This window comes from Lobosporangium transversale (assembly GCF_002105155.1).
Source record: "Lobosporangium transversale strain NRRL 3116 chromosome Unknown BCR41scaffold_3, whole genome shotgun sequence".
NCBI lineage: Eukaryota > Fungi > Mortierellomycota > Mortierellomycetes > Mortierellales > Mortierellaceae > Lobosporangium > Lobosporangium transversale.
Window position 1 is genome coordinate 479,381 of NW_019028981.1, and position 26,959 is coordinate 506,339.

General features: G+C 41.9%; 7 protein-coding genes across 7 annotated transcripts; 3 read left to right on the forward strand and 4 right to left on the reverse strand.

The window, feature by feature from the left end:
* The first annotated feature begins 88 nt into the window (after positions 1 to 88).
* BCR41DRAFT_119136 (Spc98 family-domain-containing protein) lies at positions 89 to 5,585 on the forward strand. Its single transcript, XM_022019442.1, has 8 exons — positions 89 to 1,212; positions 1,316 to 1,382; positions 1,474 to 1,598; positions 1,721 to 1,801; positions 1,969 to 2,152; positions 2,294 to 2,991; positions 3,110 to 4,305; positions 4,432 to 5,585. Exons 1-8 carry the CDS (start codon positions 128 to 130, stop codon positions 5,427 to 5,429), a joined length of 4,434 nt encoding a protein of 1,477 aa, XP_021885424.1. The 5' UTR covers positions 89 to 127; the 3' UTR covers positions 5,430 to 5,585.
* Positions 5,564 to 7,380, reverse strand: BCR41DRAFT_299606 (P-loop containing nucleoside triphosphate hydrolase protein; the record flags this gene model as incomplete). Its single annotated transcript, XM_022020530.1, has 8 exons — positions 5,564 to 5,654; positions 5,746 to 5,878; positions 6,010 to 6,221; positions 6,314 to 6,473; positions 6,645 to 6,798; positions 6,907 to 7,040; positions 7,131 to 7,195; positions 7,289 to 7,380. The coding sequence occupies 8 exons, from the start codon at positions 7,378 to 7,380 to the stop codon at positions 5,564 to 5,566; spliced, it is 1,041 nt and encodes a 346-aa protein (XP_021885425.1).
* A 570-nt stretch (positions 7,381 to 7,950) lies between these two features.
* On the forward strand, positions 7,951 to 8,778 carry BCR41DRAFT_119145 (hypothetical protein). The gene has a single exon (XM_022019443.1). It carries the CDS (start codon positions 8,193 to 8,195, stop codon positions 8,679 to 8,681), a length of 489 nt encoding a protein of 162 aa, XP_021885426.1. The 5' UTR covers positions 7,951 to 8,192; the 3' UTR covers positions 8,682 to 8,778.
* A 38-nt stretch (positions 8,779 to 8,816) lies between these two features.
* On the forward strand, positions 8,817 to 10,445 carry BCR41DRAFT_345779 (hypothetical protein). The gene is made up of 3 exons (XM_022022787.1): positions 8,817 to 9,212; positions 9,296 to 9,438; positions 9,520 to 10,445. Exons 1-3 carry the CDS (start codon positions 9,090 to 9,092, stop codon positions 9,953 to 9,955), a joined length of 702 nt encoding a protein of 233 aa, XP_021885427.1. The 5' UTR covers positions 8,817 to 9,089; the 3' UTR covers positions 9,956 to 10,445.
* A 3,004-nt stretch (positions 10,446 to 13,449) lies between these two features.
* On the reverse strand, positions 13,450 to 15,564 carry BCR41DRAFT_383457 (snare associated Golgi protein-domain-containing protein). The gene is made up of 3 exons (XM_022027468.1): positions 14,816 to 15,564; positions 14,387 to 14,661; positions 13,450 to 14,257 (listed from the first exon to the last, which is right to left on the reverse strand). Exons 1-3 carry the CDS (start codon positions 15,541 to 15,543, stop codon positions 13,509 to 13,511), a joined length of 1,752 nt encoding a protein of 583 aa, XP_021885428.1. The 5' UTR covers positions 15,544 to 15,564; the 3' UTR covers positions 13,450 to 13,508.
* Positions 15,565 to 18,072: 2,508 nt separating this feature from the next.
* Positions 18,073 to 23,192, reverse strand: BCR41DRAFT_367312 (hypothetical protein; the record flags this gene model as incomplete). Its single annotated transcript, XM_022026291.1, has 4 exons — positions 18,073 to 18,843; positions 18,961 to 19,085; positions 19,188 to 21,552; positions 21,690 to 23,192. 4 exons carry the CDS (start codon positions 23,190 to 23,192, stop codon positions 18,073 to 18,075), a joined length of 4,764 nt encoding a protein of 1,587 aa, XP_021885429.1.
* A 1,579-nt stretch (positions 23,193 to 24,771) lies between these two features.
* On the reverse strand, positions 24,772 to 26,352 carry BCR41DRAFT_367313 (hypothetical protein; the record flags this gene model as incomplete). Its single annotated transcript, XM_022026292.1, has 1 exon — positions 24,772 to 26,352. One exon carries the CDS (start codon positions 26,350 to 26,352, stop codon positions 24,772 to 24,774), a length of 1,581 nt encoding a protein of 526 aa, XP_021885430.1.
* Positions 26,353 to 26,959: the final 607 nt, after the last annotated feature.

Genomic DNA, 26,959 nt, shown 5'->3' on the forward strand with positions numbered 1-26,959 from the left:
TCGCATGTCATTTTTTTAAAGGCTACAAGCCACTTTGTGGAACATGTAAAATGTCTTTGCCCAATCCGCGTTGCCTTTTTGACAGGCACTTCAAGATTGCAAGGATCGTTTACCATCAAGGAAACAGATGGATCCTGTGTCCTTTCTTTACATTTCACGCGATGAATGTGCACCGCTGCATATAGACCCTTCATTGTTTGAAACAGTTGGGGAAGGTGTTGCGCCCAATACATTCACTATCCCTCAACCATCTTTGCAATCTGCCACTCAGCTATGGACCTCTGAACCTCTATTACATCGTCTTGAGTCACTGGTAACACAACTGGACCCTACATACGAGGATAAGCCTCATTCTTGTAGAAGGGTCGAGGATGAGTGTATTTGTTTGGGTGCAGCAGCAAAGGCAAAAGGGAATGATACAAAGGTATCCTGCTTAAAGAATCATGGTGTCGAGGACTATGTGATAACAGGCGAACGTGATCCTGTGGATCTTCAGATTCGAAATATTGGGAAGAATGGTGGCAATATCTTGAGCTCTTTACTGAGCAAAGAAAGTGAAAATGATTTCAGTCTCGCATTCGAGCAGAAACGATCGTCATCTCCAATATCATCGCTACTCATATCTACTGAACCCTCATGGACATCTATGCTACAAGGACAGGAGGACGGAGAGAATAGTGTTAGTGGATCATCAAACATCGACACGCGTCAGCAACAGGGTGTACAATCTATGTTTAGTTTACTCTCCCATTTCGCCAGCTCCGAATCCGCAGCAGCAGTGAACTTGGGTTCTGTTAATATCTCTTTGGAGCTTCCATCGCTGAAGCGACCGAAGAATATTCTCGATGAATTAACGTTTTCAGAGTCCGTCACACGGACGAAGCACGAACCAGGATCCCGCCAGAGTCATAAGAATATAAAGCCTATCAAAGCGCATTTATCCAAAAAGACTAAGGATGAGAATAATACTCCAAAGGTAGACATTTGGCGTGCTGCAGGGGAAATGAGACTTCAAGATACAACCGCTCAAGGGTATCGGGGGCCACCTGTAGATGGAGTTGCATTAAAGGATCCGGCATCTCCCCCTGATAAAGTGTGGTTAACGTGGGATAATTGTTCAAAAAACGGGCCGAAGATGCCACTTAAAGTACCAGTTACTTCATCCTTTATAACTGAATCCGAACCTCAATTTTTTGAAGCTGTGTATCAAAAGTAAGTACTAAACTTTTGCATAAAATCTATCGTTGATTTCCTTGATATCATCTTTTTATTTCACATACTAATACAACTCTCATTAAACCTGGAACACTAATAGACAGCTAGACTATGCCTTCAAATTCCGACCGTTATCCACAGTTGTTCCCCATGATTTCCTTGTCAATGTAAATACTGAATCGAATTACATGTTTCCTGCAATTTTTTTTTTCTTCCTTGAATCCAACATCAATATGTTAATACATTTTTTGTGCTTAGTGCATATTTCTTCTGTTGAATGGGACTTCATCATCAATCTTTAACTTCAATCAGGATACCATGATGTTTGAAATGAAAAATGATGGTTATAGGATTGAGGGTTGTAGTATCTCTAGCATTTCTCAGTAAGGATATGTTTTTTTTTTTTTTTTTTTTTTTTTTTTTAGGAATTGTATGAATCAGAATAGCTCACAACTAAGTCTCGCTTTTGCTTACAGGCCTTCCATTTCATTCATGTCTATGATAGCCTCCTACAAGATATGATGGTGATTGGCACTCTTATCCGAAGACTAAACAACGTTGTAGACACCTGTATTCATCATCCGGAGTATGTTGATTTTTTTTTTCCCTTATTTAGATTCAAATTTATAGTGCAATCTCCCTAAATCTTGGCCAAATGATTACGCATGCTCTAGTCGTTCGTTTTTAACATAATCTGACCCACTATTTTTTATTTTGTTTATTTTTTGTTCTTATTACTTTATCACCTTATAGAGGATTGAGTTTGACCCGTATCGCTTTCGGCCGCGCGTTATCTTCATATCTTACATTCCTCCAAGGAACAATTATGGCGCTACAGCAGACAAATGACGCAAAGAGGATGAACATCTTGGAGCTACATCACAAAATGTATGAAATGAGCGTGGTTCTAGAGCGACTATCTCACTTTTGTAGATGCGTAAGTTTTTAGGTGTAATCGATTAGTCATTGTCCAAATCGCAATGCCATTCTACCTTCTGTAGGTCAACAGAAAAGAAAAAGAAGCTTTATTCATTTTCATTAATATTATTATTTGGAACTGGAAACACTGGTGTGTTAGCATTTAGAACAGGATATCACGGATAAATCGATTGGACGCTTCGGATTCTATTTACCATTCGGCGCAGACCTGCTCTCTTTAATCTATAAGGAAATTCTGGAGCAATCAGTTACCGCGGATCCTCTCTGGATTGCTCTTTTATTAAGCCTGTTGGAACAGGCGAGCAAGCCCTATAGGGATATGCTTAGTCGCTGGTTGGGTACAACGCCATCTGTGCACAGTGAGCAAGACGACTATGAACAGAGCCAATTCTTGCGACAAATGAGAAATCCCGGACATCAAGGATCTTGGCAGCTAAATGAAGGTGATAAAGCCAACACTAGTCATCATGCAGAGGAGCGTGATCGAGCGAGGAGCCGGTTGTCTGTCTTTGATTGCCATCTTCAGCAGTCTTTGCAAGGGCTTGACCCTTTTGGAGAGTTCTTTGTTCGGAGCAGACACGCTTGGTCATGGGATGGATCTGAGCCAATCATTCTTGCAGACCCATTGGACTTTAACGTCGAATTCTTTATGAGTGACGATGTCTTACCTCCGATATTTATGCATGATGCATTAGTAGAACGGGTTCTAGAGGCTGGCAAGGAACTTCAGATTCTAGCAGAGTATGAACCAGAGCATCCGCTTATTGCGCACAACCGACAATTGAAACAATCGAATAGTGGATTCGAGTGGCTTTATGCTCAAGGAGATATTGCAAAGTAAGCTACATTTCACGCAGTAAGCCATTGTCTTCCCCCTCCCTCCCCTTTATGACAAGTATCTTGAGGCTGATATGTTATTATTATTTAAAAAAAAAAAAAAAAAAAAAAAAAATAGGCACCATGGGCAGTTTAGAACTTCAAGCAATAATGTCCTTCGAGCTTTGGCCATGCGACTTGAGGCTCGAGGTTGGTTACGAAGGCCTAAAAACAAAAAGACAAGCGAACAAAAAGGGAAACAGAGAGCACTATCTTTAGTAAACGACCTCTATACACCATCAAAAGGCGGATTTTCCCCAATGGAACTTGATATACGCCCACCTGGCTCACAGAACACTAGAGGAGGTCAGCTGAATGAGATGGGTCTACACCTTGAGTTTAATCCAGATTTACAAGGCTTTTTTTCATTATCACATACTCTTGGGCAAACAAAAGACATGTCCTTAACATGTCCAGATATGATGGAGTTTTTACTGGAGCCCTTGGAGGAGCCAACTTCTAGTATGCCTTCCCCACTGTCACTTTGGACACCAGACTATGCTTCACATACAACAACGGCAGCAGGATTTTCCGAGCCTACAGGAGCAAGGAAGCAAGGACTATCATTTAGTGTAAAAAGCACTAGACTCGAAAACATGGCGCCACTTACGACTTTGGCGAATTGTGTTTTTGGGAAGTCAATTTCAATCCGTACATCTCTGATTAATACCTGTGTATTATCGTTATACTTTCATGATTTAAACTTACTGGGACACTTTGACACCCTTGGGCGGTTCATGTTGATGCAAGATGGAGTATTTGTTGCAAGGATGGCTCAGGCGCTTTTTGATGAGGACACCGGTCTTTTAGCGCGATCAGTCTTAGCTGCTACAGCAGTAGAACCAAAAATACCAGATGAGGATAGGGCGCCAGTAGGCTCAGTAACAGTATTGCCGAAGGCGTCCACATCCACATCAAAATCGGAATTGAGAACATCATTAAAATCAACTTGGCCACCGAGAAGTGGTGAGCTGGAGATGACATTGAGAGCTGTGCTTTTAGATTGCATCCAAACTCAAACAGCTGAGGTACGAAACTTAGGTGACGAAGACAAGTATGACTCTGAAGTATCTGATATGGATATCTGCGATGACGATAAAACCTATAGTCCACAGAGACAGCAGCAGCAACAAACACTGTCTTTTCGAAATAAGCTCAAAAAACAAGATATCTCCCGCATCAAAAGAAGTCTGGATACGCAAGAACTAGAAGAGTCGTTGGCGTTTGCAATCAAAGAGTACAATGATGTCAAAAAGATCCCTCGGAATGTCAATGGTATTTTTTTTTTTTCTTTTTTATCCTGTATTACTCATTTGAAATCATTGTCCTTTGGTAATATCTTTCTAACGCTTAAGGATATCTTCAAATCGTTACATACTACTATTGTCTACCGTCTAATAGCATTAGAGGCACTTGATTTCCTATATCTTGACTACAAAGCTCCGCGACCATTGCGCCTTTTATTCTTGACTCCAGAAACTTTTGACAAGTACACCCGTCTATTCACTTTCCGACTTCGTTTTGCACGGATTGATGCTACATTGAAGCGAATCTATCAGCAGCTGAGGACTAGGCAAAAGGATATACAACTGTCAGGGTACAACAACAAAGGCACTCACTCTAGTAATAGCACATATGATCACAATGATTACAATCATATTGAGATGAAGATGCTGTATCGATACCGATTTGAGGCGCAACAGATATTTGATGGAATTCATGGATATATCTCAGACGTAGCGATTGGCGCGACTTGGAAAACATTCATGACGCAACTGGAAAATGTACAGGAACGCATCGAAGACAGAATTATGAGGAGTGTTGATATTGGTAACGTTGATGGTAGCTCAAGCATGGTGGAAGATGGTGATGGTGATGGTGATGGTGATGGCTTCTCTCTTGATCCAGCCTGGGATAAAGAAACAGCAGCAGTGCAGTTTACCCTACTTGATAACATGGCCGCCCTACATGACTGTCATGATCATTTCCTAAACTTAGTACTGCAGAAATCGTTTTTGAAGCGTATTCAGGCTCCAATCCTAAAGCTTGTTCATGGGATCTTGAGCATGGTTCTCAAATTTTCACAGCATGTAGATTGCCTCCCCCCTGTGGCGCTAGTGCTGGATGGTGAAGCAAATCAAGATCTGAATCTGGACAGACAAAGAGAGCAATTGGCAAGGATCACAAATTTGAAGAAAATGCATAGCAAACTGAGGTCACTGTGTACTATGCTGGTCAAAATACTCAAGACCCTAGACGAACGTGGGCTGGATATTGAAGGCAATAGAGGTGCTCCGGAGCCAGGAAAGAAGAATACTCATGTGGATGGAAACTATTTACAGCAGCTCCTTATGAGACTGGACATGTTTGGATTTCATGAAAATGGACATCATGAATAACGTAATATCACAGTTACTAAGGCAAAAATACATTAGCGAGACGAATCACGTCGACCATAGTATGTATAATGTACAATATATTGTTTTTTTCTTGTATTGATTGTTTTCGGATGTGTATAAGGTTGAAGTATTGGTTATTTCTGCATGAGCTCAGCTCCAATTTTAAATGACCCAATTAACGACGAAAGCTGCAATCTTTCGTTTGCACCTGTAGAAAGCTTGTATCTGTCATGAAAATAAAAAAAAAGGAATACGTTTAAAAAAAACCCGTATTGACAATTTACTTTAATATCCATTGCTGTTTGTGATTACTTACTCCACATCGGCCATCTTATCCAAGAGATACACGCGTGAATTGACAGGCATGTCGATCAATTCAAGATAATTGTAAACTTCTGTCAAGATATCCTGTAGTGCCATTCCTTTGACCATCTTTAAGTATGAAATATCTATCATTAAAAAGCAGCAAAATAAAAAAATAAAAAAAAGACCGTTAGTTTCTTTAACTTCTTTGCAGTACATTAAGATATAATAAAATGTGTATAGAAATCATTTTCCTGGGGAAGGAGATAAACCTTACTTGAATTGGCGGTGGTGAAATCCTCTGTTAACATGCTGTTGACGATCGCCTCAATATCTGTTGGATGAGGGTTTCCAGTACAATTATAAATCGCATCCTCATTGACGACTTCATAACCAGCATGACATGCCTGCAAAATATTGAGTGCACGTCTCATATCTCCCTTTGATAATTGCAAAAGCGCCTTTCGACCTTCGGATGTAATTTTTACACTGTGAATTGAAGTTGTAAAAAAAAAAAAGTTAAAAACCAATGTAGCTAGTTACAATTAGAAGCAAATGTTGAAAGGTGATGGCCGTCATACCCTTCGCTTTGAATAATGAAATCCAGTCTTGAATCAACTTGGCTCAACTCCAAGGGACCAAATCTGAATCTAGTGCATCTGGATTGCAGTGCGGGAATAATTTTGCTTACATAATTACAAATGATGCAGAACCGGACATTACGGGTGTACTTTTCAACAACTATTTCAATTATTATAGGCATCAAAACAACAACGAAAGAAGTATAGGATGTTCTTAATTAAAGATGTTGTCTATATTTTCCATTCTTGACATTTTTCCTCTATCAAGTCGTAAATTCTTTTTTTTTATATCAATATAATTGTTATTCTTAAAGCCTTTTTACCCACTCACCTCGACGAAGAGCGTTCTGAGCTGTCTGAGTCATCATATCGGCCTCATCCAAAATGATCAATTTGAATCCTGAACTGAAGATTTTTTTTGTACTCGCAAAATTTTTGATCTGCTCGCGTACCACCTCAATTCCACGATCATCTGATGCATTGAGCTAATATCATTTTTATTATTATCATTCTTATTATTATGGAAACGTAGTGCTAACATCACGACCTCAAAAGAATCCATAGTATGCTTATAGAAATGTGTATATATATACCTCCATAGTCATGCTTTTCCACATGGGTCCGTAAAGTTTCCGAGCGCATGCGAGAATTGTGGAGGTCTTTCCAGTTCCTGGAGGTCCATAAAAAAGCATATGTGGTAACCTATTTTCATCAATGAATCGTTCAACTAGAAGTATCAAAAGAAAGGGAAAAAAAAAATGAGTGTCCAAAGATAACTTTGTAAAAAAGATGAAAAGAAAAGAAAAGAAACACGTACTAGTTGAAGTGATATCCTTGTGTGAAACGAGGTCATCCAGTGTCACTGGTCTGTATTTCTCAACCCTATTATATATTTTACAACCAAAATTAAATATATTTTTCCATTTTTCTTTAATTGACCGATAGACATGTAACGCGTTGTATATTTTTTCTTACCATGGCAACGTGTCATCGGTGGCATTGTTAGAATCGACCTGCTTCCCTGTAGAATGAGAACTGGCGTCGAATGTGTCGAACGCATCAGCCATGACCTGGTCTTCATCCATGGTAGAAATGGTTCCTATGGAGTTAAGGAAACAATAAAAAAAAAAACTTTTGTCGTTTTAAGTAATGAGAGTAAAAGCCACCGCCACCATTTTCACTCTATCCCTTAAACCGTTTATTGGACAAATTTGTCCAATAACCTTATTTTTTTTCTACTTTACTTGTTTTTCTCGCTTTTTCATTAAGCCACCTCCCCCAACACCCGGGTAAAGTGAAAGAGCGCAAAAAATTACATAGACTGGTGTACATGTACTCAGATCAACTCGCAAATTAAGTAAATTCCAAACTTCATTTACCAATGAATGCTCCATCACAAACAAATGACATTGAATGTGGCCCGTGCTTATGAGGAGGACAATGTCTTCGACATTACTTTGTCTTTTCCACGCCGCTGCAGAATACAAAACGAAGATATTGAAGAAGAGGAAGAAGACTTGGAGGATACCCCGACGCCCTGTGTTCGAGTGATCAACAAGCGAAGAAAAACCCAAGTTACTCTACCCTTACCCCCTGAATTCAGTCCAATGTCTAGACAATATCATAAGTCTTACATCCGTTTACCTCATGAGTACGCAGATGATCCATCCCCCTTTAGTATCTTCCGCCTTTTTTTCCCGATAAAATATTCGACACAATTGTGTCAAACAGCTACGCAGAAATAAAGATGGCGGGAGTTGCAGGTCGTAGTTGGACGTCGTCCTAGGGAAACGAGTACCAATGGCTTAAAGATAAGAAAGGCAACTCTCCAAGAAAAGACCTTAATATTCTAAAGGTCGTTGATGATTACAATTACCACATGGGAGGGGTCGATATTGCAGATCAACTGAGGTCCTATTATAACACCCAACAACCCTCACGACACAACTGGCTGCCCCTCTTTTTCTGGTTGTTGGACACCTCAATCGTCAACTCCTATATTATTAGCCTAAAAACAGGCTCCACTCGCACACACTGGGAGTTCCGATGCAAGCTTGTCTGGGGTATCATCAATTCTGTTCATGAGAACAGAGGCTCAAGTCTCAAGAAGACACAGCGTCAAAGAGTAACTAAATACTTCAAGTTACCTGAGTGCCGCTTCGAGAGTGATGGTCATTGGCAGGAATTGAGAGATGAAGAGCGTGCAATATGTGTATGGTGCTCCTGGGTCGCACGCCAAGAAGCAAAAGATAGTGGAGCCCCATCGCACGGGACGAACAAAACCCAAACATGGTGTGAAAAGTGCAACGTCCCTCTTTGTTTTAACAGCAATCGAAATTGTTTTAAAGCCTTTCACACTCAAAAATAAAGTTCAACTTAAAAATTTTTCATGTTTTTACATGGGTTTAGTAATCCAAAATATATAAATTTGTCCTACAAACCTTACGGTTAAGGGATAATAACTTCTTGCACAGCTGCCTGCATCTTTGTTCCATTTTTAAAAGTTCACGCCAAAGTTAATTGTAATCAGCCATTCTTTCCCTCATCTACTCACAATGAAAACTTTTGAACAATTCATCAATGAGAATAAGCAAAAGTGTAGTGATTTTGACGAGATCTACGCGAGTTTCTCTTATACGCAAATATCGAACACTATTTATTTACGCCACTCCCGTTGTCGTTGATGGACATGAATGGTAAATAATCTGTTTTTAACTCTTGCACTTTAGACACATTGGAAGCGTATCAGGGCGAGCAAGCTGAGGGGGAGGAGGAGATGGAGAAGGAGAGCGGGGAAGAGGCACCGGCGGCATCCCCAACCAAAAGAAGACGTATTTCAATCCAAATGCATGAAACGCCAGAGCCATGGCGTTCATTGACGGTCGCGCTAATAAGTTTGGTAGGGTTATGACGTGCCGATCATGTAGGCACCATCTCTATTAATAGATGTCTTACTGACTAGGTACTGTTTTCATTTATTAGGTTAATGGAGTAAAAAATGCAGAAATTCCTCCAGTTCCTCTAGACATGTTGGCAGATCATACCAACCTCTTCAGACATGCCAGCAATTGTCTCCAGCAATACCAGGAGAATGTCAAAGAGACAGTTCACATCATGAATGCAATGTATGTTATTAAATATTGTTGTTGCTTCTCTACTCTACTACTCTTACTTATTACCTTACCTGACCTCTTAATATCTTCTAGGGTGTCAATGTCGTGCGCCTTGAATCTGTGTGCATCAGGAATGGAAGAATACTTCAAAGACGCCTACCTTGATTCTGCGCGTAAAGCATGCATCCGAAAAGGCTTTAACAAGGATCACAATGTTAACGAAGTTCTCAGCCCCATGCGAGAGATACTAAAGAAAGGGGTTGAGCATCTGTCGCACTGGATACAAGTGCGCAGAGGCGAGAATTCCCAGCTCTCTCTTGCAGGCACCCCTGGCCCTTCGGATCAAATTCATGATCAAATACTGAGTGTAATACAGCACATCTGTCATTTCATCATGGAGCCTCCATTTGGGTCGTCACCGCCATCTGAGGAAGACTGTTCTCATCAGTGGTTCACTATTTGCAATGTTAAAGCCCAAAAATATTTCGATTCACACCTATGTCTGTCTCCAAGTCCTAAGTTAATTTGAAAAGTGTCTGATGTGTATTATATATTAATGATTACTTTAAATCTTTAATAATCACTCATTTCTGTAGAGGAGACCAGATGCTCAATTGCACAAAGACCGTGCAAAGGATCTGCAGGGCGAGTTTGGTGATATCTCAGAAAGTGGAAGACGATGCGACCTATTTTTTAGGTCTAGTAAGCATGAGCTCGCCAATTTTAAGATAAAGCGACCTTCTCGATGTGGGTCGATTCTGACACAACAGAACAGGAAGAACATCAGGATCAACCGCTGTGTACAACTTGCGCTACACGAAGCAGGGCTGTTATTGCTGGAGACATAGTGGGTATGCCTTTTATCAATATTCGTTGCTTTTTTTTTATTGCATTTGTAGTTGTGTTGCATCTGTGGTTTCTGTTGCCCTTACCGCCATTAAGAGATTGTGTCTGTAGAATTCCTTGCGATGTTTTACGTTATTCAGAGCTATGGCGACATCTTCATATGCGGACAGGTGACAGAGGAAGTCGTCTATATTCCAACGAATGCCGCAGGACTTGAGGACTTTCTGGACGGAAAATCCCTTTCGGTCATCTTGAACTTCCTTGTAAGCGCTCTATTGCTATATTACATTGCTATGCCTTTTTTTTTCTTTTTTTTCTTTTTTATACCCTTTATTTGGCCCAGGGGGACATCTTGAGATCCCAATACCTACCTTGGGGCTACATTCATTCTGTCTCAAGACAAACACTGCAGTGCAGCCATTTAATATATTTAGTCATGGTTCTTGTGACTTTATAGAGTTCGAGGTGACTATCGAAAGGTGGCGTACTGACATGTGAAATCTTATCATTGAAAGAATTGAAATGTATGGCATCAGACAACTGGGAATAGCTAGGGTGAAAATGATTGACGGTTTATTATGCTAAAAGCACGATACTTATGCAAGAGATGAAGGTACAGCTGAATTGGAGACCTAACTAACATCTGATTCACTGTAAGGAGACAGCTGCGCCTATATTTATCAATGCATTTGTCATACAGAGTGTAGAATTAGACTGTTTATTGCTGCTACTCTTATTGTTATTACTGTTATTATTATAATGATAATAGCTCGGCTATGTAATTATCAGAATAAAGGAACATTTACCTGAACCCATTTTATGCTGCACTCCTGTCAATCTTTTGCACAAATGCAAAAAAATGGATTTTTTATTCGTTCTGTAGTCTAGAAAATATGCGTGTCAGCAAACATGCTTAAACTAGTTATCTTTCACAGTCACGTTTTTTGTTTTTTTCATTCCAACCTTTAATCATTCCTAATTCCTGATTAACGTAAATATGTAAAAGGTAAAGTCTAACAATACCTAATTCTTTTTGCTGCTTCTAACGCGTTTGTGAGGGTGGGATATACTTGCTGTATGTTCATACGGGGAATCCGCTTTTTGCCAATGCTCGGAGATCTCTGCCTCTGTATATGCACATTGACGATAACCTGATGCCTCACAGATCCATGCAGAGCGGGAAGCTTTCTTTTTTTTTTTTTTTTTTTTTTTTTTTTTTTTCATTTTTATTAGGTTTGATAAAATGATATTACAGTCTACTAGCTAGATTATATCTTAAACGTAAAAAAACCGAGTATACATGTACTTGTGGCAATCCTTATAGAGCTCCCGGATCGATTCTTGGTTATGTCATATTTATAATAAATCGAACAACCTTCCTTGCAAGGAATTGATATTTCGCCTTTCAGGGGTATATCCATATTTTACTCCTAAATGTTACCAAGTTCGCCCAGCCAACGACAATACACTGTATATACGCAGTGACGGTAAAGATTATGAAGATGACAGTGTTGTCAACTTCTACTCCAACTATCTTGTTACATAGGCTTGCATATCCTAGTCGACTTTACACCACAAAGCAAGTCTCTTAATCTTATTGTTCGGTTTGTGGCCATCCGATAGGAAAAACTTATTTTCGATCCCATTCGATTACTTCCTGCTGTACTTTCTGGGTTCGCAAATAGAATACATAGCGCTGGCGCCATGTTGGATCCAAGGCTATGATAGTCATTGTAAATTGAACACAAATTCAAAGTTAGGCGAACAGTAGCGCGCATTGTACCATCGATGAAAGCAAAATAACAATCCAAGTACCAATCTACCATGATTCCCGACGAGATAATCATTAAATTGTGAGAACCTCTTGAAGTGAAAGTGGTGTATTCTTTCATTTTTAATAATTAGAATTTCAGTTACTTCTCTGTCCTGGCATTTATCTAATCCTTTACAGACCACATGTAGTCAAGTTAGTCTAATCTACATTTTCCTTACTCCATACAACTATTCGCCATTTTTTTCCCTAGACGGATCACAAGCGCGCGACTCACAAACGTACCAACTTATTTTTTCTTTACAAATCAATTAAAGCCTTATAGTATTCTATTTTATTAGTGAACTAAAGAGAGATACCATTGGCATCTTTTCATCTTTCATTCTAGCTAACTTAAGATGTTTATTCAAGAGTTTTTTTATAATGATGTTTATTCAAGACGCCATGGTGTGGCTGTGTCTATGATCACATGCGCTTTCCCATACCAATGAGTGAGAAGAACACTTCTCGAATAGAAGTCTGCTGGGTTCAACTCCGAAGGGATCCACATATTTGATAGCTTGACTTGTTTTTCCAAGTTTTTTCCTAAACGAGGGTCGTTGTTTTGAGATTAGTAAATCATTCGAAGTACCTTTCTTGAGTGTATAACATACACCAAGGTTATCGCAATTAAGGCGAAGATGATGGTGATGAAGATTGGCTAGGATGGCTTGTCTTGCGGCGAAGAACTCCGAATGGTAAGATGATGACTGATACTTCGTAGGGATGAGGAAGTTATAGGAATGTTAACGACGATGTGTGCCTCTTTTGTCAAAGTTGCATCTGTGCCAGCTTCTGTGTCTCTGTGTACATGAAGCCTATGAAACATTTCGCCTATTAATGAAATATTGCACCCATTTCCTCCACTGCCAACAGTGACCTTTATATTTACAGCCCACGGTGAACGTGGATATTATCTATGGATAGGATTAAGGCACGGGAAATAGAGAGGAAGAAAAATGACAGAAGCTTTAGTTCTTAATTTTTTGTAGCGTCAAATCCAGAACGAGTCAACGATAGCTTACTAGGCTAGGAGGCAATGATGCGCCAGATGGCTTTCTATGTCTGAGAGTTGGCACTGTGGGCCTACTTCGAGTTCTTGCACGATCATATGATGCCAGATAGCCTACTACGGCTCCTAGGCTCAATGGAAAGTCGGGCAAGTCTTACAAAATCCCTTCCCAGTCCACCCGGAGACAGTTTCTATCTAATTAATTATAGGGCCTACGATACTCAAAGAAAGGATGGAATGCAAGATGTGGGCACACAACCGTTTTTTATTTTTTATTTTTTTCACCTTGCGATTCAGCAAATCGAACTCTATGTACATGCACATGAATATTGCTTTGTATTGACCAGATCTCCACCGAGCGACATCAAGAAATGTTGCATAGATTAAACTAGTCTCCGTTGTAATTTATTACTCTTAGTCTGCGAAGTGATAATACAAAGGAATGCAAATACAGACATTCAAAACTGCAACTATACCGATCAGGATGAACATAATCTTTTCTCCGCGTGTAAAACCAGACGATGACGCCGCATTGGTCGGCATTTTGGTTGTTGTATTGCCGGTACCAGCAGAATGACCCACAAGAGTATTCGAAACCGTCGTGCTGCTATTGCTTCTACTTCCTTCACGGTCCTCTGGCGGTGATAACGCTCCCAAATGACGCCGCTGAGTGGCTTCAAGGTCATCTCCACGGTAGTAGTAGTTCGGGTCCGTCTCCTCTGCAGCCAGCTGCTCAATCATCGTGCTCCTGAGTGATGGTGGGATACTGGCATTATCCTCTAATTCTCGGATCACAGTAGCAACTCCCTCAATGACAATCTCAACTTCTTGTAAATTTGTCAAGGCCTGGTGTTGTTCCAATCGCTTCATTGCTTTACGAAGAGACCTTTTGCCAAAGATGGAAAGCGCCAGGACGCAGCAACCTATGAAGACGCCATTCATTACTAAGATCACTAGGTTCTTTGTCTCCAACTCTGGGTTGTCGATTCCGGAAAGTCCCTTCAGTAAGGACCCAATCCATATTCCGATACATGAGCCAGGAAGAACGCCTACGCATGTTGCCCACACCACTGTCCATAGGCGAATAGAGGTAATAGAGAAAAAGTACGTGATAAGACTGAAAGGAACCGGCGTCAGCCGCAACATGACTACGATTTTCCAACCTTAATAGTTATTGCAGAGAGAAAAAAAAAGACATACGTTAGAACTACCCGACATTTGGTATCAGTCTATCAGTTTTACAGTTATTATTATTATTATTATTATTATTATTATTATTTGATTATCCTTACCATCATCCTTGATGACCTCATCCAGTGCGTTGAACTTTGGGTGCCTCGACATTAGATCCTTAACCCAGTCATAAAAGACATAGCGTCCAAAAATGAATGACCAAACTGTTGCAAAAACATCACCCATTAATATAATGAACAATGCAAGAGGAAAAGGCTTGAACAGGAATCCAGCGCCGACAGTGAAGAGAGACCCTGGTAAGAAGAGTGTACATGCCGCTGTATACGATAGTATGAAAAGCACAGCACCAATCTGCTTATGATGATCGATGTATCTATATTTTTTGTGAACAAAGAAAAACATCGATAGAGTATCATTGGTAAAGCAGATAATAATAACAATAAAAAGAATTAGCTCAACCTTATGATAGATTGCTTGAGTCCTGTGCAATAGGAGTAATAAAAGTAATAAAAATAATGAAAGCTCACTTTAGAATATCCTTGATATGATCTTGGATGCGAAACACTGTAAAGGATAAAACGACGAGTGTCAATAATGTCACCAGCAAAGTAGCTTTGATAAACGTCTGACAAGTCCAAGTCCTAGGATGTAGCCCATATTGTACTGCCCATTCTATCCATGTAGTTGGCTGGTGCTGTTGAGGACTCCTTCCTCTTCCTTGTCCTCGCCCTCTTCTTCGAATTTGACTTCCTCTGTCACCTTCGCTTTCTTCATCACTACTGTAGTCATTGCTATCCCGTGAGGCTTCATGGAGAAGAGGCGTTTGTTCTGGATTGCGGTGATCTTGATAATCTTCGTCATCATCTTCGTACTGCCTTGGAGCAGCACGTTCAGTCTGCTGCTGCTGCTGTTGCTTGATGGGCTTATATTGACTATTTTCTTCAGTAGAACCCTCTCTATTTCGCCCCTGTGCTTCATTTATCCGTGGATTATCATCAGAAAGTACGGGAGTAGGTGTGTGTACAATGGGAATGAAAGTGTCTCTATTATCCGGCTCCGAAGAAAAGTGCAGCGGCTCGATTTTTGCCGCTTCTGCAGGAGCGGCAGCTACGCCCATTGTATCTGCACTATCGTTATGGCTGACAACATGCGGTTGTAGTGGCATTGATGCTTGGTCTGATGCAATCGAGTTATTCTCAATAGCTGCAGTAGGCTGCGGTCCTTTGGAGCCATTCTTGGACTTTTTCTTTCCCATGGCTGAAATTGTAAGGAATGAATAATGAACAGGTTTTACAAAATGCTTTTTAAAGCATGGAGGCAATAGAATGTGAATGAGTGACTGTCTTGTCTCTCAACCCAACCCATTTTTGGTGTCACCAACACTTTAGCCTGTGCCCCAATTGCCCTCATGACCTTCACTCACTTGATACTTATTACTTTTTACTAAACGAAAGAACTTGTTCGCAATAGGTATTTGTATATTTGTAAATAAAAACAACCCCATGCCATGTTGTCCGTGTTATACTATTTGCAATGCTCAGTAAAGAAATCAAGCGATACAATCTCATACTATTCATGACGTGTTAAACGCGTGGCGTAACGTACTGATCTCAGGTTGCACAAAGAAATTACAACAGTCCATCATCAACGCTTTAATAACTGGCTTGTGGAGTCAAGCGTTCATAGCGAGTTGCTTTTTGATCCTTCAATGTCGACCCCTCCTATTATACTGAAGAAGAGCTCGATAAGCGTTGGATTGTTCACTCACTAATAATGATCGTGAGCTGGGTTTAGACCGTCGTGAGACAGGTTAGCTTTACCCTACTGATGAAATGTTGCTGCAATGGTAATTGAACTTAGCACAAGAGAAACTGTTCATTTAAATAATAGGAATTTAGGCCTGTCTGAATAGACAATGCCCCAAAGCTATCACCTGTTGGATTATGGCTGAACGCCTCTAAGTCAGAATCCGTGCTAGAACGCGACAATTACCGCCTTTTCTGATAATTAGTTGAATACAAATAGAGCTTCGGCAGCTGAGATTAAGCCCACTGTTCTACAGATTTGTCCAAAAGAACATCTCTCTCTTCATTGTCTCTTTTTAGTTTTATTTTCACAATGGATGAGGGAATATAATGAGATATATATAAGGAAGCAGGCTGAAATATTAATTTGTCAATCTCATCTCAAAGACTAGGGGCGGCGCGTCACCCAAGAGGGTACCGCCATTTGGAAGTCGAGTATCGGGTATGCAAGGCCTTCTTCCTTCCCGGAGTCATCCTTCCAACTTGTACAGCGTGTCAGATGCACATCTGCTGGTAATTCGAGATTACCTTCCGGGAATGAATATAGATTACTGTGTCAAGGTGCCGCTGCTGCTGGTCCCTTTTTCAAGATGAGTTCGTAGAATTTTTTTTTCTTTTTCGTAAATACAGGTGTCAATTTCGCAAAAATTTTAACTTTTTGATGTTTGATGCTCATGCATAGAAGCGACCCAAGGGTTTGCCTCTGCACACTAGGGAAAATTCCCGCTAGCCTCACGTATCCACTCACAACACATTTTGGATGTAATGCTTAGAATGCTGTTATTGATGTGGCCTGCTAATATTCTCCGATCATGAAGATCTTGGCGTTGTACATGCGTCTTGATCTTCTCAAAGACTCATTCGGTTGCGTTTAGCTGAGGGGCATACGGAAGCAGCCGCAAGCAAGTGTGTTTACCACCGATGACATCTTGTACATCCTGCGATCTGTGGAAAGACGCATTTTGCATGATGATGACTCTTGGGGTCGGGGCGGGGCGGGGATGAACTTGTCGACCAGGAGGACTTGGAAAGTCTGAGTATTGAAGGCGCCCAAGCGTACTTCTGAGGCGGCAACCCCCTCCTTGCCAACAGCGACTACGACAGAAACATTTTGTCCCCACTAAGTAGGGCCAATTCTTAACGCCTTTTTTCCTCGCGGTGCTCGACCAAATCTACGCATAAGATGCAGATTGAACCCGGCTTCGTTAACAAACGCTGTCTGCCAGGTCTGTGCCATTTATGATCAGATCCTGTGTCCATTGGACACGACAGCAATTCTCTCCGGGCAATTGTAATCCTCAGGTTCATTGCGCATTAGCTTGAGCGTGTAGTCTACCTGTTTACTAACCGTTCTATTGACGGATAATGACACAGGCGGATCGAAGCGAAAAGTCCCATTGAGGGAACTATGAAGACTGGCGACAGTCAGGACAGGGCTTCATCAGGCTGACCTTTAACCATGCAATATGCTTGACTTGAAGGGACTGAATGGTGATTACCACCTTTTTCTTTTTGTTCCATCCTTTCCACTTCTTCAAACATCTGTGTGAAAGTGAGGGTTAATACGATGATATTTGTTTAAGCGTGGACACATAGTTTTGTGTTATAAAAAAAAAAAGAATGTTTAGCATACCCATTCTACAAGGTCCTACTTGTTCTTTTATCCAGCCCAATCATATTTTACTCTCAAACTCATCTCGAAAAAGAAAGTAAGGACAACAGCAGTCTTAAGAATAGAAGCAATAATTTCAAACCTCCATATCTCCAACGAGCTACATTGGTCAGCACTCAATGGTAACTGTCTTTTTTAAAAAAAAACACATAACAATCTTCTCGACGGAATCATGCTTTCTTAGTTATATTATATTATACAGGTCATTAATAAAAAAGAAAAAGAAAAAGAAAAAGGAAGAAAAAAAAAAAGGCAACATCTACCAAATGAATAATCGCTTGGCTGCTAGAAGTTTGAAGGACTACGGTTAAGGTTGTTTTGGTTCGGACGTTGCAACTGACGATTCAGCAGCGTTATTGGACGTCATCAACGGTTCCTTCACGATCGGGTCCTTCCCTCCTTTCAAATCTGCCTCATCTATTGCAGATTTGCTTCCGGGTGCCTTGTCAAACTCTCCTGCAACTACCCCATTGCTCTGCGTATTTGTCTCTTCCTTTTTTACGGCCGTGCTCGCCAACTTGGCGGCAGCAGCAGCAGCAGCCTTGGAGTTCTTGATCGACCGGGAGCTGATCGATGGCCGCTTCAGGTTGGCTCTTGTCACACTTGCCGCATTTGCAAGTGATTTTTTCAATGCAGGCGTCGGGCCACCTGTAGGCCCAGTACTAGGAGCTCCTGGGCTTGTTCCCTCCAACCCACGCTTCCATTCCTTCCAGGCATCAACATCGATAAGAGCCTGCATGCATCCCCAATCCACAATCTTACGCTCTAACCATGGAAGTACAACAGGTTTGGTAATGTAGTCGTTACATCCCGCCAAAAGCGCTGTCTTCCTCAGATCCTCGCTTTCTGCAGAAGCCGTCAACGCCACAATAATGACAGGGGAGCGGAAGGGCGATGCTGGAGGGCTGGAAGCGGAAGACGAAGAAGCTGCGGATGATGCCGAAAGTGTTGCCTGCATCGAGTTACCAACCGAGTTGGGCTTATCCGTGGGGAACACACCAATCTTTTGTGCTTTTTCCAGCCGACGGATCTCGCGCGTGGCCTCAATACCATCCATCACTGGCATTTGAATATCCATCTGAGTTTGGAAAAAAGCAAAGTAACGTATTAGTACAGGAACATTAACAAATAAAAGTAAAATGAAAATAAAGCTAAAAATAAAATATGACAACAAACTAAAATAAAAAATACGCACCAACACCAGATGGAATCCTCCTACGCGCCACTTCTCTACAGCCTCCAAGCCGTTGTTAGCAAGATCATATTTGATTTTGCGTTGTTGCATGAACTTGACAAGAATCCTTTGGTTAATATCGTTATCTGTGAAGAAAATAAATATGGATAGACAAAGAATTAGCTTGCTTGTCACAACAAATATCCCGGTGTCGAATGGAGGAAAAAAAAAAAAAAAAAAAAACACACCTTCGACAATAAGCACATTCACCAAGGGACTGACTCTCTCTACAACCCCACTTTGGATCAATGAAGGGGCTGACTTGGATGGCTTCGCGTCTTTTGTCTTCTTTGCTGAAAGAGGGCCTCGTGGACGGACAGCAACAGCATCGGAAGGAGGTGGTGATGCTGCGTGGCTAGAAATAATACCAGAAGTGCCCGGACTTGCACGAGGCAAAGCGCCAGGTGATGTGGGCAGTGGAGAAGGGGAGGGTATGGCACCATGTGGAAGAACTGGATGAGGAAGTCTAGGGCTGTCCATGCCACTGCTGCTTAGAGATCCACTACCACTACTACTATTACGCATAGTTGCAGGCTCGGGTCGTTGTGGCAAAGGTGAAGCCATAGACGAGTGTCTAACTGCAGGCGGTGAGAACAAAAGTCCGTTTGCCTGAGTGATGGCAGGCGGCGTGCTCAGAGGCGAACGTCCAATATTTGGTCGCATCATCTGTCCGTTACCTAAACGGATAAAGCCACTTGGGGTACCAGTCTCAGTCCCTCTCTGGCTGTGAATGAATGAGAATGGCTGATGGTTGCCAGTACTAGTAGCGGAAGGTATAACAACCGTACCACCTTCATTGTTCATGGCTAACTGATTAGGAGTACGTGTAATGCTGGTCGAGACACGTCGAAGACCAGTTCCTATTAGTGAAGGAGAAAGCGTCCCTGATGGCTTCGCAGTAGGGTCAAATTGGATAACGGCTGGTTTATTGCCATTTCCAGGGATGAGAATGCCGGTTGGGGAGCCAACTGATTGCAAAGATCCTGGTGTTTCTGGTGACATCATACTTGCGGTTGTATGGTCAAATGGGTTAGTCACCGGCCCATTGCTTCCTCCTGCATCGATTAATTGACGTACAAGATCATCCCGATGTCGATTCTCACGATTTAGGCTATTGTTAGGGCTGAGACCACCGGGTGAACTCTGAGTGGAATGAGGAACGCGAGCAAAGGCCTGGTTTAGTACTGGATCATATATGATCTGATCTCTATCCAAAGGATTAATCTCCTCGCTAAAGCGATGAAGGGCTGGAGCAGGTGACGTGGGCGCAGTAGCGATAGGACTGTATGACTGATCCAAGACCGGCACATTGATGGCCGTGTGTATCGCAGTCAATACACGTCGGGGGCCTGCAGGTTTGGGAAGGACCAAAATATAAGGAAGAGGCCCGAGTGGTCCTTGTAATGTGCTTCCAGCTAGCGTATTAGCAATACTGTAATGAATAGTCGAAGAGTGTGTGCCCAAAATAAACATGATAGTATCCCTAGCTTGCTTAAATGTTGGCAGGCTAGTAAAGTAGATGACACTGGTTTGTTGAACGGAAGTGATTGACTTGTGCCGACGATGGGTTGGCCGTTTGCTCGCCCCAGCAATAGGCGCTGGTGACGGAGGAGTGGATTGCATTTTGATAATCTGCTGCTTAAGCGCGTTGATATCATCGTCAATCATGATAAAAGCCGGATTGAAAGATTTTGCTGATTGCGATTCAGCCTTGCCAGACAAACCAGATTTCCCACTAAGAGACATGGAAGAGTTCGTCCTCTTACCGCCTAGAGGCGTCTGGGGTTCCTCTGAGACAACAACATCGCTCGAATCGAATTCATTGTGCGCTCCATTACAGTCGCGAATGGCTCTCTTAACCACATTAATTCCCCATGACTTCAAATATCCTGTAAGACGGACAGCGAAAGCAGAATGCTCCCTTGCTATTAAAACTACTTTGAATCCTGAAAGTTTTTGGCTGAATTGCACAAGTTCCGGTACTGTAGGTTCTCCAGAAACTTTTTGGCTACTTTCTACACCAGTTCGTTTGGGTGGGGGTGATGAGGGTGGGGGTGAAGGGGATACAAGAGGAGTTCTGATATGCTGCTGGTAAAATTGTTGTGATTCGTGAGCGGGATTTGCTCGCGCCTTTTCCGGTTCTTGAGCATTGTCTTTAGTGGCTGCTACCTGGGCTGCTTCGTCAACTTTAGACTCCAAGGGATGAACAGGACGCTGCTGACCGTCTGATTGCTTGATATTGCAGGTTTTTTCTTCATGAGAAATGGAGCTAAGTTCAACTTCGATTTGAACAACAAATCTCTTGACAAAGCCTTCCAGTTGCTCGATCTCTAATGATCCACCCATGGCTCTAACTAGCTTGGAAGCTAGGAGAGTATTCAATTGTGCGAGATCATCCTCCATCAGTTTGGAGTCTGGATTCGGATAATACATGATCTCGAAGCTGACCATAACCCTGTTCTCTTCCTGAGTAGGTGTACCCACGGCATACACTGAAAGGCACAATTCAACAGTAGATCCGGCTTTAGCGCAATCAACAATGCTTTTAATAAGCTAGAAAAATGATTGTAAAAGAGGAAAAAACGCATGGGGTCGTTAATATTCATCAAACGCAATACCAATAGTAACATCATTCTCTATTTTATGATTAGCATGCGTTTGGTTCAAATTTAGGTCCAAAGTCGACTTACATTAATGAGGGCATGTCTCCAGCTCTCTTCACTTCCCTTAATGGATGCGTGGTTGAGACCGTATTGAGAGTGGTAGATAACGAATTCAACTCCCTTCAACGAAGCGTCGGCTGAAACAAGGTCACCGAGACTTTGAACAAACTCGCCGACATCAAACTTATTCTCTCCACGGTGGTAGTGAGGCGAAGTCCTTTCAACAATCCCCTGGACATACTCTGTGAACATGACTCGTGAAAGACGCTGCATGTTCCTAGCAATATACTGTAAGTGACGCATGGTCGTGAATAAACCGAGAATACTAGTGATGGGTATTGGCAACGTACACGGACTGAGTTGTTCGCGAGAGACACTAGGGGGAAACAAGCTCTTAGGAGTCATCTGGCGCAGAGTCTCGATAGCTAAGGTTGCCGCATCCTGAACTTCCTTGCCAACTGTCTCTAGCAGCATATTTTTCTTGAGAATGTTGTCATTCCTATAGACTTCCATAAGATCTTCGTGACGCATCTGCAAATTATCAATTTCTGCTGCATGGTTCGTCTCGTCTTCAGAAGCGGCATTGGCTATTTTGTCCAGACCGATTAAAATCGGCCCAATCACTAGAGGCGACAGGCTGGCAAGGACGAGGACTGGGCTCCAAATGTATGATTTCCAAGCGTAAATAGTCGCAGCAGGGGTGAATCCAAGGAGGCCCAAGAGACCAAAGCCCAATATCCAGTAGGAAAGCGATGAAGACTCTTTGACGGTTTTGGTGTACGAGGTTGCATGAGCTGATTCAGAACATGTATCTTCATTGTCACTCGTCATCGACGAGCCCACGATATGACTTGGTTCTGAAGCTGTTGCTCCTGAAGGATGAAAAGCACTGTCGCTAGTGCAGTCAGTTCCCTCTTTGCAATCACTTTTATCTTGGCCGACACTGTTACTGCTATTGAAAGCCATTCGTTTGAACCATTGCCAGGAACAGGTTGTCGCAAATATACCATGGTAAGTGACTTGAACAATCAGTCCAATGGTCCCAAAACCATTCCACTTGTGTCCCAGCTGGCTTTGTCCAAGAAGGACAGCACAGCCCGCCACTGAAGCAATAGCACCAAACGCAAACACATTGCTACGCATAGATTGTACAACTTTGGTAGTAGTTGAAAGCGTTGGGTTATGGGATGGTTGTTCTGATGCATGTTGATTAAAGTAGCTGGCATGTAGATTTCTGATCAATCGAGCGGGTCTACTACGGTCACCGCTGCCCTTCTTATGAGTTGTTCGTTGAGTGGGCATTATAGCATCTTTTTCCTCCTGGGATGATGAGGATTTGTTAATGAAATCGAGCGGCGTGGAAACATTATTTACATTGACATCCTTTTTCACACCGGTGCTTGTTATGTGTTTTGTAGTGCCCGAGTCTCCATCAAGAGAGTTCTTTGTGATGCTGATGGCTTCATGGTTAGATGACTTTTCAGGGAGGATTGAGGTGCTGTCAGGCACAGCAGGTTGCTGTTGGACCATGACCTATAGAAGGAGTAAAATGTGCGATAATTTTATAAGCCAAGGGAAGACTGAAGTCCTATGAATCGATAGTTGTATTGGAACGGTAGCGATTTCAGTGTCAATGTTGATACCTGTCAGTGCTCTGCTTCACTACTGCTCCGACTGTTCGATGCCTGTTGTTCGTTGCTCGTTTAAAGGGCGCAGTGATGAGCTTTCAATGAAAAGGAAAAAGGATAGCAACCGCGTATTGAGAATGAGTAGTGTCGGTTGGTGAATATGACGGGAAAGAGAGGAAGTTATGCCTTGTTTTATTCAGAACAGGCAGTGTGATGGCGAGAAGTGAAAAAGATAATTTGTGTGAAGTGTGGTGTAGTGTGAAGTGTGAAGTATGAAGTGTGAAGTGCGAGGTGTAAGAGAAAGAAGAAAAAAAGAGAGAGATACGTGTTTGTGTATGTGTTTGTGTGAAGAAAGAGCACAAAACACAAAGAGAAAAGGATTGCAACAAACAAGCACAAAACACAAAGAAAAGAAAAGAATCGTGAAGAGGAGGAAGGAAGAGAAAGGAAGAGAAAGGAAAATGAAAGGAAGAGGAAAGGAAGAGGAAGGGAAGAGGAAAGGAAGAGGAAGGGAAGAGGAAGGGAAGAGGAAGGGAAGAGGAAGGGAAGAGGAAGAAGGTACAAGAAAAAAAAAAAAAAAAAAACCGAAAAGGAGTGTGTTATCTGTGTGTTTCTGTGGCTAATGAGTGCGTGAAAGAAGAAGAAAGAAAGAAAGAAAAGAAAGAAATGGACTTTCCTCTAAACCTTGAAGACTGGAGGAGAACATGGGTGGTCCACTTTCTCCACCCTTTTTGTCTATTGAGTTGTTTAGTGGGCAAACAATCATTTGGTCAATGCAAAGAGCATGAGCAAGTGCAGTGCAGGCGGACAAACAATACAAAAATTATAATCAGTGGATTGGTTCTTTTTCTGGCCCACATTGATTGGTGCATTGGACATAAAAATTTTTTTTGTCGAATGTGTGACGGAACAAGAGAATAAACGTACATCCCTCGCAATTACACATTGCCACATTTACACTTCACAATGCACAGCAAAAAACTGCATGGTGGGTACATCATGCTGGAGCATACACAGAGCATACCAACGTTCATGCAGTCTACTAGACACCTTGTCTCGTTACAGTTGTGACAAAATTACGACAGAAAACGTGATCTGAGTGGGAACGTGATATGACAGCAAAGCCGATCATTTCCTCTCCAAATACAGATGTATAAATGTAATTGCAACCTCATTTTTACAAAGAAGGTTGTAAATCGGTTATTGGCTGTATTAGAGCTTTTGAAATCTGACAACCCGGCAGGTATCAAAAAAAAGTAGCACACATTGTAGATCTGAATGCTTTGGCTTTGCCAAACCAAGAGAGGCTAGACTGGGCAAATTCAGTCTGCTTGCTGCAAGAACGAAAAATATAAGATCCGTGTGACAATTGTTCGCCGAGAATTTGAGAAAAAAAAAAAAAAAAAAAAAAAAGAACTTGTGTATATAATACGAGCATCTGTTCTTTTCCAAATATTGCAGACTGAAAGTCTTTTTTGAGACTACAACCTCCAGACTTTGTATCCTAGCCAGACTTCACTGAGCTTTTCAAACTTCAACAGGTGGGCTGCTACTCTGTCCACAACAGGGTTTGCTGGTTCACCCTCGATTTCTAAAGGAACAATACTGTTAAAATCGTTGCTTATCATATCATCTATTTCATCCTTTCCATCACTTCTATCCGTCATTAATGCTCGTGCAACCTCTTCAAGGATAGCAGCAAGGCTATCTGGAGTTTTGATCGCTTTACCTTCATATTTACTTGCAGTCTGCCCCTGTTCGCCCATCCATCTTTGTCTCCGTCTGATGTAAACCCCACGAGACCACTTACGGATCATTGCCATGATGAGCTCTTTGGTATCGAGTCCCTTGATTCGAATGCGAAGTCGAGCCAGGTCTTTACACGCCCATGGGAAAATATCAATTATGTCCATGTCCAACTCATGCTCTGGAAGGTCTACAGACGTCAAGAACGCGCATCTCGAAAAGATCATGTGAATCATCCACGCATTTGGAAGTGGGTCTGGCACAGGGATCACCCGGTCCGCATCATAACTCCAGTCTCTAAAATTAGGGTCTATGGCTCGGAGGGTCCTCAATGTGCTACTGTGCAAAAGGAAACCCAAGATTCCAGAAGTTGACAGATTTTCATAATTAAAACAAATAGACTCAATGTTCTTAAACGCTTTAGCGAGCAAATCATGCACTATTGAACCAGTAGCTCGATATGCGGTTAGCTTCTTGACTCCCGGGCTGTACTTTTTAATAGCGGTTTCGATGGATTCGACTCCGGAATCCTTTAGTTGGATGTTATGCGCCCACACGTTCCAGTATTCCAGTTTTGGAAAGTGTGCGAGTAATGGAACTACCGCAGTATCACTGTCTGATGGTGAATCAGGATCTGGGTTGAAAACTCGATGGTATGAGGCATGGAGGTAGATGACGCCTTTATGCTGATATAGTTCCCCTGGACTTCGTCCATCACCATGAATAGCGCATGATAGGATATCGATGTATGTCAGATTTGGACATCGTGAGAGTAAAGTTGAAAGCGCTTTTCGGGTCATCGTAAGATTTTGAATTCGAAGTTCAGTGAGCCTCGGCATAAAATCTAGGTCAGGTGAGACAAATGCGTCCTCTAGTGCAAAGTCTGGATGCGATATAATGGACTTCCCCATTCTGATGTCCAGTTTTAATAGGGTACGCGAGTTCCTTCGGATGAGCTGGAAAGTCTGCTGTCGACAACTAGGCTTGGGTCTGACTCGAATTTGTTCAATGTTTTGGATACTGGGATCCCTAAAAAGCTCAAACTCCGACTTTTTTCGGACGGTTCTGACAATACGAATGTGTTGTCCATTCTTAGCAATGATATTTGATGGCAGCTCTGAAAACCGAGGCTGACTACTGAGGTTAATTGTGTTCCATATCCTTGGAGTGAATTCGGCGCTCCATGATTTTGAAACTTGACTACAATTAATCATACTCCTCAAGTCAAGAGCTTGGTGGATTAGAGTTCTGATCTCAGACCACTGATTGGTAGGAACTGCGGTGGTAGTGGTGGCGTTAGCAGATGTGGCCTGCATTGTTTAGTGTAGAAAGCGCCAGTGCGCGTGAGTGGAAATATAAGTCGGCTGTTAATAAGTGAGGAGGAAAAGAGAAAGAAAAATGGATGAGTAAGGTGAACCAAAAAAAAAAAAAAAAATCTTTGTGTGGATCGTAAGTTGTGAGGGGATCATAGCCTCAAATAATTGTGACTCGTGTGGCCGACACTACATCATTGTGCACAAACATTGCCACCATCTCCCTTATTCCATTGCTACCGCGCAACAATTTCAAAGGCGTGGGTGCACGCATACGTAGGCAGTGTTACTCATATCTATTTTTGTTTTATAAAGATATTCTTTTTTTAATCTTCAACAATTGAAGTGAGTTAATGGTAAACATTGGCTTGCTTGTCATGGTGGGCCACCAAGGCAATAATTAGATTAAATTTATAGTCTCAAGCAAGAACGCAGGTACTCACAAGACCCTACTGAATGCAGCAAATGACTGGGCGAATTGTCCAGAAACCAGTGCCCGAGTTATTTTTCAATTGCAATCTCTAACATAGGCGCATTTATGACGTCTGTCGTCCTCTTCTTTCCATGTATGTGATAATGGCAACAGGTCACGCATTTCATGTACGCGGCT